Below are 18,125 nucleotides of genomic sequence, written 5' to 3'. Positions count from 1 at the left end.
ACAGCTCACGCTTCGGTCGCTCAACAACAACAAAGCTGGAGAATCTCACGCAGCCAAAATGAGGATTGTCAGTAACGGTGTTCAGCCTTACATTGTTCAAACCGGAGTCGACACTGATGGAGAGACTCAGGAAGAAGTTACAACTTTTAGAATGAAACTGGACGATTTCTGTAAAAGGAAATACCTCCCTTTGCATTGAACTTTGAGTGTTGTAACTTTACAGATGTTGTTTATGCTCAAACAGCAACATTACACACTAACTAAAGTTAAAAAAGTGAAATCATAATCAAGGACCCCTTTAATAGACAGTGATTAACTAGGAAACTTAAAAATGGTGCTTCATGTCAAAATGGATGCCGAACCCTGAACTAACCCTTTAAGTCGTTATTCACGGTTAATATCACTTGCTTTACACATGAGAACCAATGACATTTTGGGAGCCATTTTTGAATTTGGACACTTGATCAAAGATGAAATGATGGTTTAATTTCAGTTTCTCTTCCTCACACCAAGCTATCATAGAAGACTTGGAATAAAGATTCATAAGTGGCTTTTTGCAGACTTTTTTTTTTTTTTTTTGTGATATTTTCTTGTGCTTTTCAGAGCCTGACAGCTGTGGTCACCAGAAACTGTCATTGCATGGCCAGAGCTGTGTGAAGTTTCCTTAAAAAAAGTTTGAGTTTGAGTTTCACAAAAATAAAAACAGCATACGACTTCGAAATGACATGAGGGTGTGTAAAAGAGACAGAATTTTCATGCTGCGGTGAAATATCTCTTTAAAAAGGCATTGCTTAAAGATTCGGAGGCTGGTTTGGGTTTGGATGTTGATTAGACTGAAGCGGACAGGAAGCACACAGTGCCTGCAGAGGCTGTCAAGAGTTGTGCTTTCATGTAAAGAAACACAATGAACACCCGGCCGCCAACACTAAAGCCTGGGTTCCCTTATGGGGAAAGAAAGAATGAGGGACAGATAAGCAACAGAAAGCAAAATCTAATTACATATTGTTATGGTCCACTGCTTTAAATGTGAAAAGAGAGTCAAACATAAGAAAAGGTCAGTGAGGGTGAAAACTCTCAGATTTTGCCTCTCCAAATAATTGTTGATTCAATTACAGAATCAGATAAGTTTCATTAGCACAACATTTCCACTTCAGTTTCTATTAATTTCTTTTCAAATGAAGTGTTCACCCAAACAAATCCTTAATTGTAGTTGATCAATGAAGGTCAAATCGCTGCTGGCAAGGCTTTTGCTAATGAACGTATCTCTGCGTTTCGGTCATCCATTGTTTCAGGGGTTCAAATATCATTTTCTGTTTTCTCTCTCCCCAGTCACCATCGACTCACTCTACAAGGTCACAGAAGGTCGACAGTCCGACATCTTCCATCGCCATGCAGAAGGGAGCTTTGATCCGAGCTGTTGTTTCACTATTTACCACGGCAATCACATGGAATCTCTGGACTTGGTGACCTCAAACTCAGAGGAGGCGCGGACATGGGTGACCGGACTCAGATATCTGATGGCCGGGATCAGTGATGAAGATTCGCTAGCCAAGAGACAACGCACACATGATCAATATCCTTTACTGCTGGATGGATGGATGGATGGATTTATTGCAGTAATAGTCTACATGTTGTTTCTTCTGGGGACCACAAAAGTAGGTGCTTTGAGAAATGTTCATGCTGCTCTTTTCCATACAATAATTGCATATTTGCAATTATATATATACACTACCGTTCAAGTGTTTCAGGTCAGTAAGATTTTTCAAATGTTTTTGAAAGAAGTCTCTTCTGCTCACCAAGGCTGCATTTATTTGATCAAAAATGCAGTAAAAATAGCAATATTGTGAAATATTATTATTAATTTAAAATAACTGTTTTCTATTTTAAAATGTAATTTATTCCTGTGATCAAAGCTGAATTTTCAGCATCATTACTCCAGTCTTCAGTGTCACATGATCCTTCAGAAATCATTCTAATATGATGATTTGCTGCTCAAGAAACATTTATGATTATTATCAATGTTGAAAACAGTTGAGTACAGTTTTTTTCAGGATTTTTTGATGAATAAAAAGATCAAAAGAACAGCATTTATCTGAAATAGAAAGCTTTTGTTTCATTATACATGTCTTTACTGTCACTTTTGATCAATTTAATGCATCCTTGCTGAATAAAAGTATTAATTTCTTTAATTATTTTCAAACAAAAAAATTGTATGACCCCAAACTTTTGAATATTAGAATGATTTCTGAAGGATCATGTGACACTGAAGACTGGAGTAATGATGCTGAAAATTCAGCTTTGATCACAGGAATAAATAATATTTGAAAATATATAAATAGAAAACAGTTATTTTAAATTTTAAAAATATTTCACTGTTTTTGCTGTATTTTTAATCAAATAAATGCAGCCTTGCAACACTTTTAAAACTTTTGAACAGTAGTCTACATATTTTTATTAGCAGTATTATTATTAAATTTCACCCCGTTTCTCACACAAAGCTATTCTACGGGCTTAGAAGACTTGAAATGGAGCACATGATTTGTATAGACTACATTTATGGTGATTTTTAATCACTGCCTTTGTTGTATGTAAAAGAGCAGCTTTAACATTCAGAATTTAATAACAGAACATAATTTTCATTTTTGGCTAAGCTAATCTTTTAATGGCTGGATTGATGAGATTACATTATTGGATGAATAGATGGAGGCAGAGAGGAAAGGAAGGATTTGTGATCGATTTTGACTGATTGATTTAGACTGATTTACAAAAGAATGAGCAATACAAAGACAGAGAGAGAGAGAGAGGCAGCGAGAGCTCTTTGAGTCAGTTCAGTGCTTCAGGGAGTCTCCCTCTGCGGGGAGTTCTTACAGCCTCACATGAAACAACCGGCCTTAGAGGAAGACGAGATAAAAAGCCAGAGCTGCTCATCCTCTCCTCCCTTATGTTTATGTCTGTTATTCTCATTAAAGAGCCGTGAGTCATCATTATAATCTGCTCTAACAGTAGACACACAGCGTTAGGCCTCTGGTAATTTCACTTATGCTTTCACTCTAGATGGCAGTTCATCTGTGACCCGTTTTATTGTTGTTCAGTGTTTTTAGTGCCCTCAGTTTTAAAAACACAATTCTGGATGAACCAGACGAGCAGATGAGAGACTTTTTAGACTTTAAAGAGTCTTCAGAATGAGGATGGTGCGAGACTCGCCAGACTATAAGATGGCAAACACAGGTCGCATTTACCATTGTTCTGCAAATTTCAATTTCAGTATGACTTTACGCAATCTGGAATTTCATGTGAGGGCGAAAGATTTCCCTATGCAGATTTTGTGCCAGGTTTAAGTTGGTCATGCCACATTGACCAACAGAAAACTGCTTGGCTTGAAAGTGACTTCTTTGTAAACGGTGCTTCATTCATCGCTATACTATTTACAATGGACCTTTTTTGCCCGCAAAATTTTACTAATTTGTCCGCACCTTAAGAACATAGGGTTGGGGATTGATATGCAGATTCCAGTGCACAGATCCTGATTTTCATTCAAAAAACAAGTTTAAAGTAAGCTTTAACTTGCATTTCTTTAGTAACTTAATTGATTCCTAAACCGCTCTGACGGATTCAGTTTGTTCATTTGGTAAATCGTTCGTCATTAACTGAGTGATTCTAACAGTATCTTCTGAATCTTTTTGAATGATTCTTTAAAGGGGACCTATAATGCACCATTTACAAGATGTAATATAAGTCTCTGGTGTCCCCAGAATGTGTCTGTGAAGTTTCAGCTCAAAATACCCCACAGATCATTTATTAAAGCTTGTCAAATTTGACACTATTTGGGTGTGAGCAAAAACATGCCATTTTTGTGTGTGTCCCTTTAAATGCAAATGAGCTGCTGATCCCGGCCCCTTTTCCAGAAGAGGGCAGAGCTTTAACAGCTCGTGCTTCGTTTGCTCAACAACAACAAAGCTGGAGAATCTCATGCAGCCAAAATGAGGATTGTCAGTAACGGTGTTCAGCCTTACATTGTTCAAACCGGAGTCGACACTGATGGAGAGACTCAGGAAGAAGTTACAACTTTTAGAATGAAACTGGACATTTCTGAATGGTTAGTGGATAAATTTATGTAGTTGCTGTGGAGTTGATTCAACTCATTGACTAGCATGTGCCGTCATGTTAATCTTTTGTGCAAATCCAGCATTGAATTGATCCTTCTTTAAAAGAAAATATCTCCCTTTGCATTGAACTTTGAGCATCGTAACTTTGCAGATGTTGTTTATGCTCAGCAACAGCAACATTACACACTAACTAAAGTTAAAAATGTGAAATCATAATGAAGGACCCCTTTAAAAGAACAGGCTTGGAAAAAGTCATTTTATTTATGAAATGGACTACACTGGTTGCTCTGTATGCTTTTGATTCATCACGAAGGACTCATTTGTTTGTGCATTGTGATTGATCTTGTAATTTTAAGAATCAATATCAAGATTGTTCAAATGAAGACCGCAATTAATCAGAAAATCATTGTTTTTAGCGTGCCCTATAAAACAGACAGATATTTCTATCACACACGACATGTCAGCCATATAAATTTACCCACGCATACCCGCTGTACAAGACATGCTTAATAGATCAAAGAGAATGGATTAACATTAAATGACACATAATGTAAAATAGATCTTCTGTCTTGTACAGCTCTGGTTAAAAGTTAATGTTCCTCTGATTAGGCCGCGGTTACCTGAATCGACCGCTATATTTGGATGACTTTCAAAGTCTGCAGACTCTTCCAAGTAGCCTCTGTTTTCCTTTCAGTCACAGAAGTGCTGCCTCTTTCCTTTCTGTAATTACATCCATTACAGGCTCCCTGCCAAATGTCATACTTCATAAAACCAGACATCTCTTCTTCCACAGTATAGATAGGTGATCTATTTTCTGACAGCCTCTCACTATTGATCACCCGTGCATACACAGAAATATCTGCAAATATCCTAGAAAATTTCTCAGAATCACATATTACATAAAGAATCCTAGAATCTATTCCACACATAAATATCTTGCATATCATGCATTCGTCCTCTAGGTGGATTGAGTTAAAGCCCTTTGTTTTCAACATCTCATAACTCGGGACCTGTTCACTTTTAGACACATGCAAAATAACACAAATGCACACCAGCAATACTCACAATAAGACTTGCATATCTGTACTTGTCAATGATAGAATTCTATCATTTGTGCATTAGAGTTAATTGTGTTACAGTTCTGAGAAGAGAAAAGGATGAGCTCATCCACTTCTGTGTGCACAGACAGACAAGTCATTTAGATAATAATGTTCCTAATTGGGTTTCTTTTAAAGGGACAGACCATACAAAACTTTTTTACTTTTTCCTGTTTAAAGGGTTCCTTGATTGTGATTTCACTTTTTTAACTTTAGTTAGTGTGTAATGTTGCTGTTTGAGCATAAACAACATCTGCAAAGTTACGACGCTCAAAGTTCAATGCAAAGGGAGATATTTTCTTTTACAGAAATCGCTTTTTAAGGACTACAACAAACGGCCGGTAGAGACTACAACGAGCTTCTTCCCGGGTAGGTGACATCACTAACCTGAAAATTTACATAAACCCGCCCCCGAGAACATGCAACAAAGGGGGTGAGGCCATGTTGGGCTGCTTTAGAGAAGAGGAAGAGTTGTTGTAGTAGAGTGTTGTTACCATGCCGTCATTTTACACCGGACTGCTTCACAAACGAGGGACAATTCAACACAAAAGATTAACATGACGGCACATGCTAGTCGATGAGTTGAATCACCTCCACAGCAACTACATAAATTTATCCACTAACCATTCAGAAACGTCCAGTTTCATTCTAACAGTTGTAACTTCTTCCTGAGTCTCTCCATCAGTGTCGACTCCGGTTTGAACAATGTAAGGCTGAACACCGTTACTGACAATCCTCATTTTGGCTGCGTGAGATTCTCCAGCTTTGTTGTTGTTGAACAACTGAAGCGTGAGCTGTTAAAGCTCCGCCCTCTTCTGGAAAGGGGGCCGGGAGCGGCAGCTCATTTGCATTTAAAGGGACACTCACAAAAATGGCGTGTTTTTGCTCACAACCAAATAGGGGCAAATTTGACAAGCTATAATAAATGATCTGTGGGGTATTTTGAGCTGAAATTGTTAATTTTACATCTTGTGAAAAAGGGCATTATGGGTCCCCTTTAAACAATGTTGTCATCACAGTGTAACTTGTCTTGGTGGGTTTTTCTCTTAACTCTGCTGTAAGTGGATGAAGCAGACCTTTGAGGAGGCTGATAAGAATGGAGACGGTCTTCTGAACATCGAGGAGATCTACCAGCTTTTACACAAGATGAACGTCAACTTGCCTCGCAGGAAAGTCAAACAAATGTTCCAGGTATGCGAGAGAGATCGGAAAAGTGGAAGCCTTAAAGAAATAGTCCACCCAAGAATGAAAATTCTCATTTTCTTTCTTTAGATGAATGCAAATGAAGATTTTTAGTAAAATAACCCATCTCAGTGTGTCCGTATTGTGAAGATCACTCGAGAAGCGAGCATTATGTTTATGTTTATGTCAAGTGTAAACCCAAATCTCACATGAAGCCACATAAGGAAGTAATGGTTTATAGTTTAAAATATTAGTATTTTTATTACGCACACCATTTATTTTGCTTTAGAAGACAATGATCCATGCATGGGTAATATTGTATGGATTACGATCAAGCACCTTTTAGAGCTTCAACATTTGGGAACTTATTCACTTGCATTATATGGACTCAGAGATAAATATTTTTTCTAAAATTTTTCATCTGAAAAAAGAAAGGCTGTTTGAGCATAAACAACAGTGAGAGTTTTTCTTGTTAAACTATCGCTTTAATGTAAATGGAATCTGATGTTGATAAATCAGTCAATATTTCAATTGCTTTATAGAAAGTGTGATTAAGTCGGGCTCATGCTGTTCCCTCGAGGCAGGGTGCAAATTGTAATTTTTAAGAACCACATTGTTTTCTATGTACTATTTGTTCAGTTACAATAGAGCTGTGCTAATTGTGCTCTTTATATCGTCTTGTGAATTAATGTGCCTTAAAGATTGTTTCTCCCATTTTGCTTCAGTTACTGTTTAATTTCTTGGAAAGAGATTGAATTTGAACTACTGAGTAGTACTATTTTTGACTGTAAAAAGAGAGAGAATTGGACAGAAATAGATAGTATGAATGACTGAATGAAAGACATTTAAGTATATTTTCTCTTGAAAGCTTTAAACCTCTTTATGCACCTTTGCTCTGCGATCACAGGAAGCAGACACTGATGACCAGCAGGGCACACTGACGTTTGAGGAGTTCACTGTCTTCTATAAGATGATGTCATTAAGGCGGGACCTCTTCCTGCTGCTCATGTGCTTCAGTGAGAAGAAGGATCACCTGACCGCAGAGGAACTCGGCAACTTTCTGCGTGTGGAGCAAAAGGTCAATGAAGTATCTCTTCCTGATCAAAACAGACCATTCACACATTATACTTTGTCTCTCCATAACATCTTAATGCCTTAAAATAGCTTGAATGTACCTCTACACCTGCTACATTTTGTATAAGCAGACTCATGAATATGCAAATGAGTCTCCGCCTCCACTCAATCACATTTTTGAGACTGTCTTTGATACACTGCCATTTTGAGGAGAAAACACTCAGCAATGGTGTTGACTGATGAATTTGCATATGGTTTGTCTTAAAGCATATTAAAAACACCACATAGACATATAAACAACATTAAAAAAAAAAATTCACCACAGGGATTCTTTACGAGCTGGTACACACATGTTCCAGTGGCCATGGCTGTTCTAGATGTTTTCATGCTCTTATGAACATACATGATTATTGCAGAAGCTCTCTCCCTCAGCCTTGCATAGTATTTTAAATGTAAATCCCATAAACATCATCCTGACTGATGTTCTATAAACGCCCCTGATGTCTCACATGGTCAGGCTCTTAGCTACTTCATTTTCCTCCTGTCTTTAAGCTCTTGCACTGTTTATATATTTATATACATACACACACACAAACACAAGGATCTGTTTAAGTCATCCAAACCTGATTACTTATGGCTTTAGTTTCTCCTTTTGGTTCTTACATTAAATACATACACATGTAATGCAAAACTACTATATATGTGACCAATATATTTGTAGCAATAGCCAACAATACATTGTATGGGTCAAAATTATTGATTTTTCTTTTATGCCAAAAATCATTAGGATATTAAGTAAAGATCATGTTCCATGAAGATATTTTGTAAATTTCATACTGTAAATATATCAAAAAATAATTTTGTGAGTGGATATGCATTGCTAAGGACTTCATTTGGACAACTTTAAAGGCGATTTTCTCAATATTTAGATTTTTTTGCAGCCTCAAATGGAAATGGAAAGCTTATTTATTCAGCTTTCAGATAATGTATAAATCTTAATTTAAAAAAAAAATTGACCCTTGTGACTGGTTTTGTGGTCCAGGGTCACACATTACTTAATTAATTTCACTTTCATTGTCTCTGAGCAATTGGTTCTTTTTATTCTATATTAGATGCGATTTGCAATAATTTTATATATAAACCTCACATTTTCAGTCATTTTCAGCATTTTTCTGTGCTTCATGCATTTCTTTTATTGTACTTCTTTCCCTATTCCAGCTCAATATCTGCCTGAGCTCTTGGGCATTCTTAAGATTCAGAAAGTGAAAGGCTCTGCCTCTCTATCGTCCATTATAATGGCTTTCCAGCTGAGGTTATGAACAGCCTCAGTGTGATGCTAAAAAAGCCTCTCTGTGCCCCTGCTCCCTCTCTCTGCCCACGCACGGACCCTGAAGCCCTGGGGGGAGTTGTGAAAAGAGGGAAAGGGTGCAGACAAAATAGAGGGATGAAGTCATTTAGTGACAGAATGGCAGTTCGGAGGGTTTTCGTGATCTTACTTTAAGAGGAGGTGACCCTCAGAGACCAAATGATTGACATGTTATGGATCCTATCTGGAAGAGGGACAGGAGGTTAAACCTCTCTTTTCATTTCTTCACAGATGTCCAATGTGACTCCTGAGTACTGTCTGGACATAATCAATAAGTTTGAAGTATCTGAGGAGAACAAGCAGAATGGAGTTCTTGGAATCGAAGGTGAGAACTGTGTTTGGCCACTCTCTACTTTTCTTCCTACATTTATCTCAGAGTATCTGACAGAATGCCAGAATAGCTAGAATCAAACTATTCTTGATCATGTGTGTAATAAAAAAATCAAGTTAATTACATAGTAACTAGGGCTGCACAGTGTGTGTGTGTGTGTGTATGTGTGTGTGTGTGTGTGTGTGTGTTGTGAAACTTCATCTTATCTTGCTGGGGCTTTATTTATTGGGTCCATGAGCACTGCCCGCTGACAGTGAAGCACTCGCCCTCTCTTCCCTTAAGCTGAATAAGACACTGAGTCTCAGTTCAGCTTGACTTCCGGCTGGAGCAAAGCTGATGGAACTGATTGACCTGCTGTGTGACCCTGAAACAGTCCAGCAGACAGACGTCTGTGTAGAAGAGAAAAGACTGTCTATCTGTTTGTCCATCTGTCTGTCTTTCTACCTGTCTATATATCTGTCAGTCTGTCTGTCCATCCATCTATCTATCTATCTATCTATCTATCTATCCATTTCTCCGTCTGTCTTTCTGTCTTTCTACCTATCTATATATCTGTCGGCCTGTCCATCCATCCATCCGTCCGTCTGTCTGTCTGTCTGTCTATCTGTCGGTCGGTCTGTCTGACTGTCTGTCTGTCGGTCCGTCCGTCCGTCTGTCCGTCCATCCATCCATCCATCCATCCATCCATCCATCCATCCTTCTCTCTGTCTGTCTGTCTGTCCATCCGTCTGTCTGTCGGTCGGTTGGTCTGTCCATCCGTCTGTCTGTCGGTCGGTTGGTCTGTCCATCCATCCATCCATCCATCCATCCATCCATCCATCCATCCATCCATCCATCTCTCTGTCCGTCCATCCGTCTGTCTGTCTATCTATCTGTCTGTCCGTCCGTCCGTCCGTCCATCCATCCATCCATCCATCCATCCATCCATCCATCCATCCATCTCTCTGTCTCTCTGTCCGTCCATCCATCCGTCTGTCTGTCTATCTATCTGTCTGTCTGTCTGTCTGTCCGTCCGTCCATCCATCCATCCATCCATCCATCTCTCTCTCTGTCCGTCCATCCATCCGTCTGCCTATCCATCCATCTCTCTGTCTGTCTGTCTGTCTGTCTGTCCGTCCATCCATCCATCCATCCCTCTGTCTCTCTGTCCGTCCATCCGTCCGTCTGTCTGTCTATTTATCTATCTGTCTGTCTGTCCGTCCGTCCGTCAGTCCATTCATCCATCCATCCATTTATCATCCATCCATCCATCTGTTCATCTCTATCTGTCTGTCTGTCCGTCCGTCCGTCCATCCATCCATCCATCCATCTATTCATCTCTGTCTGTCTATACATTCATCCGTCCATCCATCCGTCCGTCTATCATCCGTCCATCCATCCATCCATCTATCTATCTATCTATCTATCTGTTTGTCTGTCTGTCTGTTTGTCCATCCGTCTATTCATCCATCCATCCATCCATCCATCCATCCATATATCTATCCATCTCTCTCTGTCTGTCTATCTATCTGTCTGTCTTTCACTTCCATAACTGAGTGTTCATTCTGCACACATATTTGCCCTCAGCTCTTTTCATCTAAAAACTGCATTTCAGAATGAGAGCAAGACATTTAAGCTTTTAAAAAGTCACTGTAATAATCCCTCCAGTTGTTGCACTCCTGCAATTTTGCCATCTCCCTTTTTGTCTGAGTATGTTATTTTATATTATTTTACATGATGTCCCCATATTTTCTTGGCAGAGTTGATGGTTTGTGGATGTGACAAATGATATTTTAGCAGCACATCAATCATTTGACTGAATTTTCAGCTTTTTCTTGTACTTTTCTTTTGGATTTGTTTATATTAACTCAAAGATTATATAATATAGAGCCGTTCTATCCACTTCTAGGGTTCACAAACTACATGCGGAGCCCCGTCTGTGATGTGTTCAACCCTCAGCACAACGAGGTCAATCAGGACATGGATCAGCCTCTGTGTAACTACTTCATAGCCTCTTCCCACAACACCTATCTGACCGGAGACCAGCTGCTGTCCCACTCCAAGACGGACATGTATGCGTGGGTCCTGCAGGCCGGCTGCCGCTGTGTGGAGGGTAAGATATCAGTCTGTCCAATGGTTGTAAATAAACTACTTCTTGTTCTTTTCAAGCCCTGTTTGTGACTATGCTTTGTGTTACAGTGGACTGTTGGGACGGTCCAGACGGGGAGCCAATGGTTCAACACGGTTACACTCTGACCTCCAAGATCACCTTTAAATCCGTCATTGAGACCATCAACAAATACGCCTTTGTGAACAATGAGTGAGTACTTCCAGTCTTTTATTTTATGATCAGTCATTAGTTGATGTCAGGAAATCAGTCATCATTTTTTGCGTAGCTTTAAAAGCCGAAACATTTTTACTTTTTATCATATATATGTATGTATGTATGTATGAATACAAATTGCTTAGTGGCACCTCAAAAGAATAATTCATATTCAGCTTCACAAGGGAATTTCATGTGTTTTTTATCATATGTGATAGACTATTATCTCAGATGGGCTTGCAGACCTTGTGTTTGCTTTTCTTCATCTTACGATTATCAGATATGGCACCCATTGAGTTGCATGACAAAAAAATTATATTTAATTTGTTGTGGAAAATTGTTTTGTTTTTCATCATGAGGATAAGTACAGTAATGATTGAAGAGGACTTTTTGTATCACTGCCTAGATGCTCCTAGAAAACTACCTGTCTCTTTAATGGTGTTTTATCATTAAACAGCCACCTGTTTCAGCTAATAGCTCACCATAATGGAGCAAATGAGCTTTTAGCACATGCACATCACATGCAAATTACTCTCACCATATCCCATGACACCTGCTGAGACAGCATCGCTGTCACTGTAGCCCTACAGGGCATCTTTTTAGTCTTTCCATTTCCCTCTTTCTGATTCTCTTGTTTTTTCATGAGTGTGAGGGGAATGTCACTCGCAATGTAAAGCTTTCTAAACCCCAGAGGGTTTCCCTGATTCCCAGACAGACCTGACATTCAGGTATAGCTTGTCTGCACAGAATCGTTTTTAAAACACTAAAATAGATATATCTGTGTACTCCCTGTCGATATATAGAATATGTAGCCATCAAATTCAGAATCCGTGTGAAAAAAAACTGTTTTTCTTGATCAGTGTTTTTGTCTTGTTTGGTCATGGATAATTTTAAAATAGTGTTTTCCAGGCCTGAAAATGTAATTAAATCTTAAAAAGCTTGCAAATTTCTTTTATTGAATATGTTTAAATTTAGGTTCTGATTTAAAATAGTGAATTGCTAGATTTTTGTCAGCTAGATATTGCATTTTTATATTATTGATGCTTATTGGACACTAATAAGTGTAATTGTTTAAATTTGTACCTGAAAGGTTCATTGATCAAACGCTTCTAGTAAAGTACTTAAACATCCTTAAAACGGTAAATTTACTGGAGAAGCAAAATTGTAAACTTCAGAAAAATATAATCAACTATTAAATTAAAACCTCACTAATCTTATGCAATGTATATTTATTCCCTGAAAGCATAACTTAAAGGATTAGTTCACTTCTGAATGAAAATTTCCTGATAATTTACTCACCCCCATGTCATCCAAGATGTTCATGTCTTTCTTTCTTCAGCTGAAAAGAAAGTAAGGTTTTTGAGGAAAACATTCCAGGATTTTTCTCCATATGGTGGACTTCACTGGGGTTCAAATGTCAGTTTCAGTGCAGCTTCAAAGAGCTCTACACGATCCCAGATGAGGAATAAGGGTCTTATCTAGAGAAACGATTGGTCATTTTCTAAAAAAAAATAAAAATTATATACTTTTTAACCACAATTGCTCGTCTTGAACTGCTCTGCGATGCGCCACGGATTATGTAATCACGTTGGAAAGGTCACGCGTGACATAGGTGGAAGTACTGATCCAGTGTTTACAAAGCAAACGTGCAAAGACTAAGTCAAATGGCCTTTACAAAAAAAGGTAAAACAACGATGTCAGATGATTTTGAAGTTGGAGGAGAACATAACATGGAGTTTTTCGCCCTACTGCGGTACTTCCACCTATGTCACGCGTGACCTTTACAACGTGATTACGTAATGCGTGGTGCATCGCATCGCAGTGCAAGACGAGCATTTGTGGTTAAAAAGTATATAAATTTTTAGTTTTTTTAGAAAATGGCCGATGGTTTCTCTAGATAAGGCTCTTATTCCTCATCTGGGATCGTGTAGAGCTCTTTGAAGCTGCACTGAAACTGACATTTGGACCTTCAACCCGTTGAACCCCAGTGAAGTCCACTATATGGAGAAAAATCCTGGAATGTTTTCCTCAAAAACCTTCATTTCTCTTCGACTGAAGAAAGAAAAACGTAAACATCTTGGATGACATGGGGGTGAGTAAATTATCAGGAAATTTTCACTCAGAAGTGAACTAATCCTTTAAGACAGATAGATCTTGTGCATATTGAGTGCAGTATTGGGTGTAATGGATTACTCTTAATTTTTCTGTAATTTAATTACAGTTACTTCTGATGTAATTGCATTAAATACTGTATAGACTATAGAACATTTCTATATAAAACAATAGTGGATTTAACATTACAATTTAATGTCTAATGTTAAAATGTTATGTTTTTAATGCAACCTTCACTCTTTAAATATATACTTTGGTCAGTTCAAGAATAATTTATGCAATTTTATATTATTTATTTTAAAGAATTAAAAGAGCAGTTTCATCTGGTTCATCTGGTCGAGGTTGATATGGGATTTAGAAAGTAATTAATAAGTAATCCAATACTTTTTAGAGAGAGTAATTAGTACAAAAATCGGTTCAAGATGTAATTAGTAGCTAGTAGTGCTGTCAAACGATTAGTCACGATTAATCACATCCAAAATAAAAGTTCATGTTTACATAATATACGTGTGTGCACTGTGTATATTTATGTATATAAAAATACACACATATATATATAATATAAATATAAATGTATGAATATACATATATACATGTAAATATTTCTTAAATAAATACATGTATACATAATAAATATACACAGGACACACACATATATTATGTAAACACGAACTTTTATTTTGAATGCGATTAATCGTTTGACAGGACTAGTATCTAGTAATTAATTACTTCTTTAGAGTAACTTACCCAACACTGAACAAGACTAAAAATACTGATTAAGAGAAAGATGCCTGGTGCTTTCTCACATGCTTTTGGAAACACCTTGTTAGAGCAATGTGAGCAATGTTGAGATCTTCGACTATGAGTGAGAATAGAGACCAAAGTTATGTGTGAATGTTTTTGAGTGTGCAGATCATAAATGAAGTAAACAGAACAGGAAGAAACAGCACAGGAAAGAAAGTAGAAAGAGAGAACAACAGACAGGAAAGCATGAGATTGCAAGAGAGAGAGAGAGAGAGAGAGCATGACAGTGAAGATGAGTCAAGATGAAAGAAATACGGATGAAAGGTTAATATCGGAGGAAGGCTCTGGAGGCAGAGAGCAGCTGCTGACTGTTCTTGCTGTTCCCTGGTTTGTGATTACTGTCACCCTCATCCTTTCTCTCTCTGTCTCCTGCTGCGTCAGGTTCCCCGTCATCCTGTCCATAGAGAATCACTGCAGCATTCAGCAGCAGAAGAAGATCGCTCAGCACCTAAAAGAGATCTTCGGAGACAAGCTGGATGTGGGGGAGGCCCTGAACAAAGACCCCAAGCAGATCCCTAGCCCGAACAGCCTCAAAGGAAAGATACTCTTAAAGGTACGATGTGAACCTCTCAGTCTCTGCTGCTTACCAAAGCCTCAAATCCTCAATTATGCTTTTCTTTTTCCTGCTTTTGTTTTGTTCTCCAGTATTCTCTTTTTTATTTGTTTCTTTTGTTAAAGGATTAATTCACTTTCAAATGAAAATTAGCCCAAGCTTTACTCACCCTCAAGCCATCCTAGGTGTATATGACTTTCTTCTCTCTGGTGAACACAATCGGAGATACATTAATAAATATCCTGAAACATCCAAGCTTTATAATGGCAGTGAACGGGACCAACGAGTTTGAAGCTCAAAAAAGTGCATCCATCCATCATAAACGTTTACTCCACACGGCTCTGGGGGTTAATAAAGGCCTTCTGAAGTGAAGTGATGCATTTGTTTAAGAAAAATATCCATATTTAACATGTTATAAAGTAAAATAAATAGCTTCCGCTAGGGCTGGGCGGTATGACCAAAATCTTATATCACGATATGAGTAATTTTATATCACGATAACGATATATATCACAATATAGTTATTTTTGCTTTAAATAAGAGTTTTATGATATCAAAATTTTCCATATCATTGAAATTTCATAATTATCATCAATTTCAATACAATTAAAAAAATTAATACTAGCCTAAAAAGACAAATAAACTGTGATAAAGAAAGAGCAAAGAAAACAAACTACAATAGAACAAAGACAGACGAAATAGCACTAGAACATGTGTAAAGTAATCAAAGGTATAAAAAACAATGCATAGTCTTTACTGTGTAAATTAAATATACATTTATTTTTATTAAAGTTACAAAAGCAAGCAGTGAGAGATTTTCTCTCTTTTTTGTTGTTTGATTAGCATTAATAATGACAGCAGGTAAATTTGGATGCTGTCCCTTTAAGACTGACTGCACCGATCCATTAACTCGAGCCTTGTCTTTCTCAACTGTACCTTCACTTAAGACATAAATGGCTCTGTTTACTAGCAAATACGTGGTCACTTTGGCACATAGGTGTATTTAATGTGTATTTAACCGTTCAAGCCCAATTAGGCGTCTAAAAGCACTCAGTTCAGTCCTCACGTGCTCCATGAGCAGCGGCTTCATGTCGCGCATCTCTCAGACGGCGCTGAGAAACAGTCTCTCAGAGAGCGCGTGCATATGCTGAAATGAGTTGTCTTTCGCTGCCAATTGCACTTAAACGGTATAAAACCACTTGTTTTTAAACCACAATTCTTAAAAACTCATGCAAATTAAAAACTTTCGTGACCGCGCAGCGACAGAGACGATCGTCCAAAATCTCTACCAGACAAATTTCTACTGGCTAATCGTGTCTACCAGTATATCGCCCACTCCTACTTATTGTGCTTAATACACTTTAACATCGAGCACGTCTCTAATTTGCGATCGCCTTCTGGGAGAGGCAGGTTTCATGCACATACTTTGGCAGTGTGCCAGTCAGCACGAGCGCTGCACCGAGTTCCTTTTCAGGATATATTGCGCTTATAACTCTTTTAACATCAGCACGTCCCGCTCTTTATATTCTCAGTCATGCATTTCATCATTCTGAAGTGTCAATAGTGCAATATATTTACATACCACGATATATATGATATAGCAAAATCTCTAATGATAGACATTTTATTTCGTTGTAACGACATATATCGTCATATCGCACAGCCCTAGCTTCCGCCAGACCGCCTTCCGTATTTAACGTTCAAAACGCTTACGCTACGTCCTACGCCTTCCGTATTCAACTTACAAAAAAAGCGCATCAGTTACACTTTTTTCGCAAGTTGAATATGGAAGGCGGTCTGGCGGAAGCTAGATATTTTACTTTATAACTTGTTGATTTTTTTCATACACAAACGCATCCTTGAAAAGCAGGTTTGACTTGTCAAACAGTGGTGGCATTTTCTGGACCTCGGCGACTAACTTCTCCACAATGTCGTCTGCCATTTTAAATGCGCGAGCCCTTAAATTAGAATGTGTGGACTTCTTTAATAATGCTTTTTGTTGGTTTTAAACCTTGAAAACCCCTGAGTTGAGATATTTTTATATCTCCAGAATTTTCATTTTGGCTAAATTATTTCTTTAAAGGTGTAATGGGATGGCAGGTGGTCAGTCGGATGAGAAGAGAGTGTTGCTATGTGTAAATACGGACGTCATTGTGCCAGCGAGGAGCTTGGCATTAGTAAAACAGGTCAAGACAGATGGCACTGCCAGCCTGCGACTCTACAGGCCTCTCCTAGTTGAGCAAACAGTGACGGCAGACTCTCAAACCCAGCAGGGAGCCTTTGTGATTGGAGCACACTTGAGTAAATCCCCTGCACTCGAACACGGGTCTCCTTTGATTACACACACACACACACACACACACACACTTAAACATGTCACAATGTCAGCTCCCTCCGCCAGACTGTGTTCGTGCAAACTCTGTAGGTCAAAAGCACGGAATTGATTTTCCCTCCGTCTTGTCCTTCCACCGGCGACTCTTATTTCCCACTAGCCCTCACACAAGTGTGTTTGTGAGAGAGACCGACAGACGAGGAGGAGACAAGGGTTTGTACTTGGAGTTTTAGGTTTATTGACACTTAAATGGGTTTCAGTGTTCTGAAGAGTCTGAGACACTCTTTATCCTCATCGCACTGTGGGTCATTAGCTTCCTCCCAAATGAAGGTCCTCTGTTGTCTGAATAACAGGTTGTTAAAGGGGACCTATAATGCCCCTTTTCACAAGATGTAATATAAGTCTCTGGTGTCCCCAGAATGTGTCTGTGAAGTTTCAGCTCAAAATCCCCCACAGATCATTTATTATAGCTTGTCAAATTTGCCCCAATTTGGGTGTGAGCAAAAACACGCCGTTTTTGTGTGTGTCCCTTTAAATGCAAATGAGCTGCTGCTCCCGGCCCCCTTTCCAGAAGAGGGCGGAGCTTTAACAGCTCGTGCTTCAGTTGCTCAACAACAACAAAGCTGGAGAATCTCACGCAGCCAAAATGAGGATTGTCAGTAACGGTGTTCAGCCTTACATTGTTCAAACCGGAGTCGGCACTGATGGAGAGACTCAGGAAGAAGTTACAACTTTTAGACAAACAAAATGCCGCCGGCGTGGGTGGAAACATGCAGATTAAGAGGCTGTAATATTATAAAAAGATCCTCTTCCTAAGTCACAAGGGGAGCGAAATCTGAGCGGCTCATTTTTTTCACATGCTTGCA

The 18,125-nt window shown here is 38.6% G+C and overlaps 1 protein-coding gene across 1 annotated transcript in view; it reads left to right on the top strand.

Moving 5' to 3' along the window:
• Nucleotides 1–18,125, top strand: part of plch1 (phospholipase C, eta 1) — an 89,772-nt gene that overhangs the window by 46,430 nt on the left and 25,217 nt on the right. Inside the window, exons 4-10 of the mRNA XM_051870920.1 lie at nucleotides 1,330–1,573; nucleotides 6,265–6,394; nucleotides 7,293–7,463; nucleotides 9,057–9,150; nucleotides 11,045–11,248; nucleotides 11,335–11,455; nucleotides 14,756–14,927. Of these exons, the coding sequence (XP_051726880.1) occupies nucleotides 1,330–1,573; nucleotides 6,265–6,394; nucleotides 7,293–7,463; nucleotides 9,057–9,150; nucleotides 11,045–11,248; nucleotides 11,335–11,455; nucleotides 14,756–14,927 (1,136 nt within the window). The remainder of the gene's footprint in view (nucleotides 1–1,329; nucleotides 1,574–6,264; nucleotides 6,395–7,292; nucleotides 7,464–9,056; nucleotides 9,151–11,044; nucleotides 11,249–11,334; nucleotides 11,456–14,755; nucleotides 14,928–18,125) is intronic.

This window comes from Ctenopharyngodon idella, chromosome 18, assembly GCF_019924925.1.
Source record: "Ctenopharyngodon idella isolate HZGC_01 chromosome 18, HZGC01, whole genome shotgun sequence".
NCBI lineage: Eukaryota > Metazoa > Chordata > Actinopteri > Cypriniformes > Xenocyprididae > Ctenopharyngodon > Ctenopharyngodon idella.
Note: the sequence above shows the minus strand (reverse complement) of the source record. Positions and strands in the feature narration are given on the sequence as shown.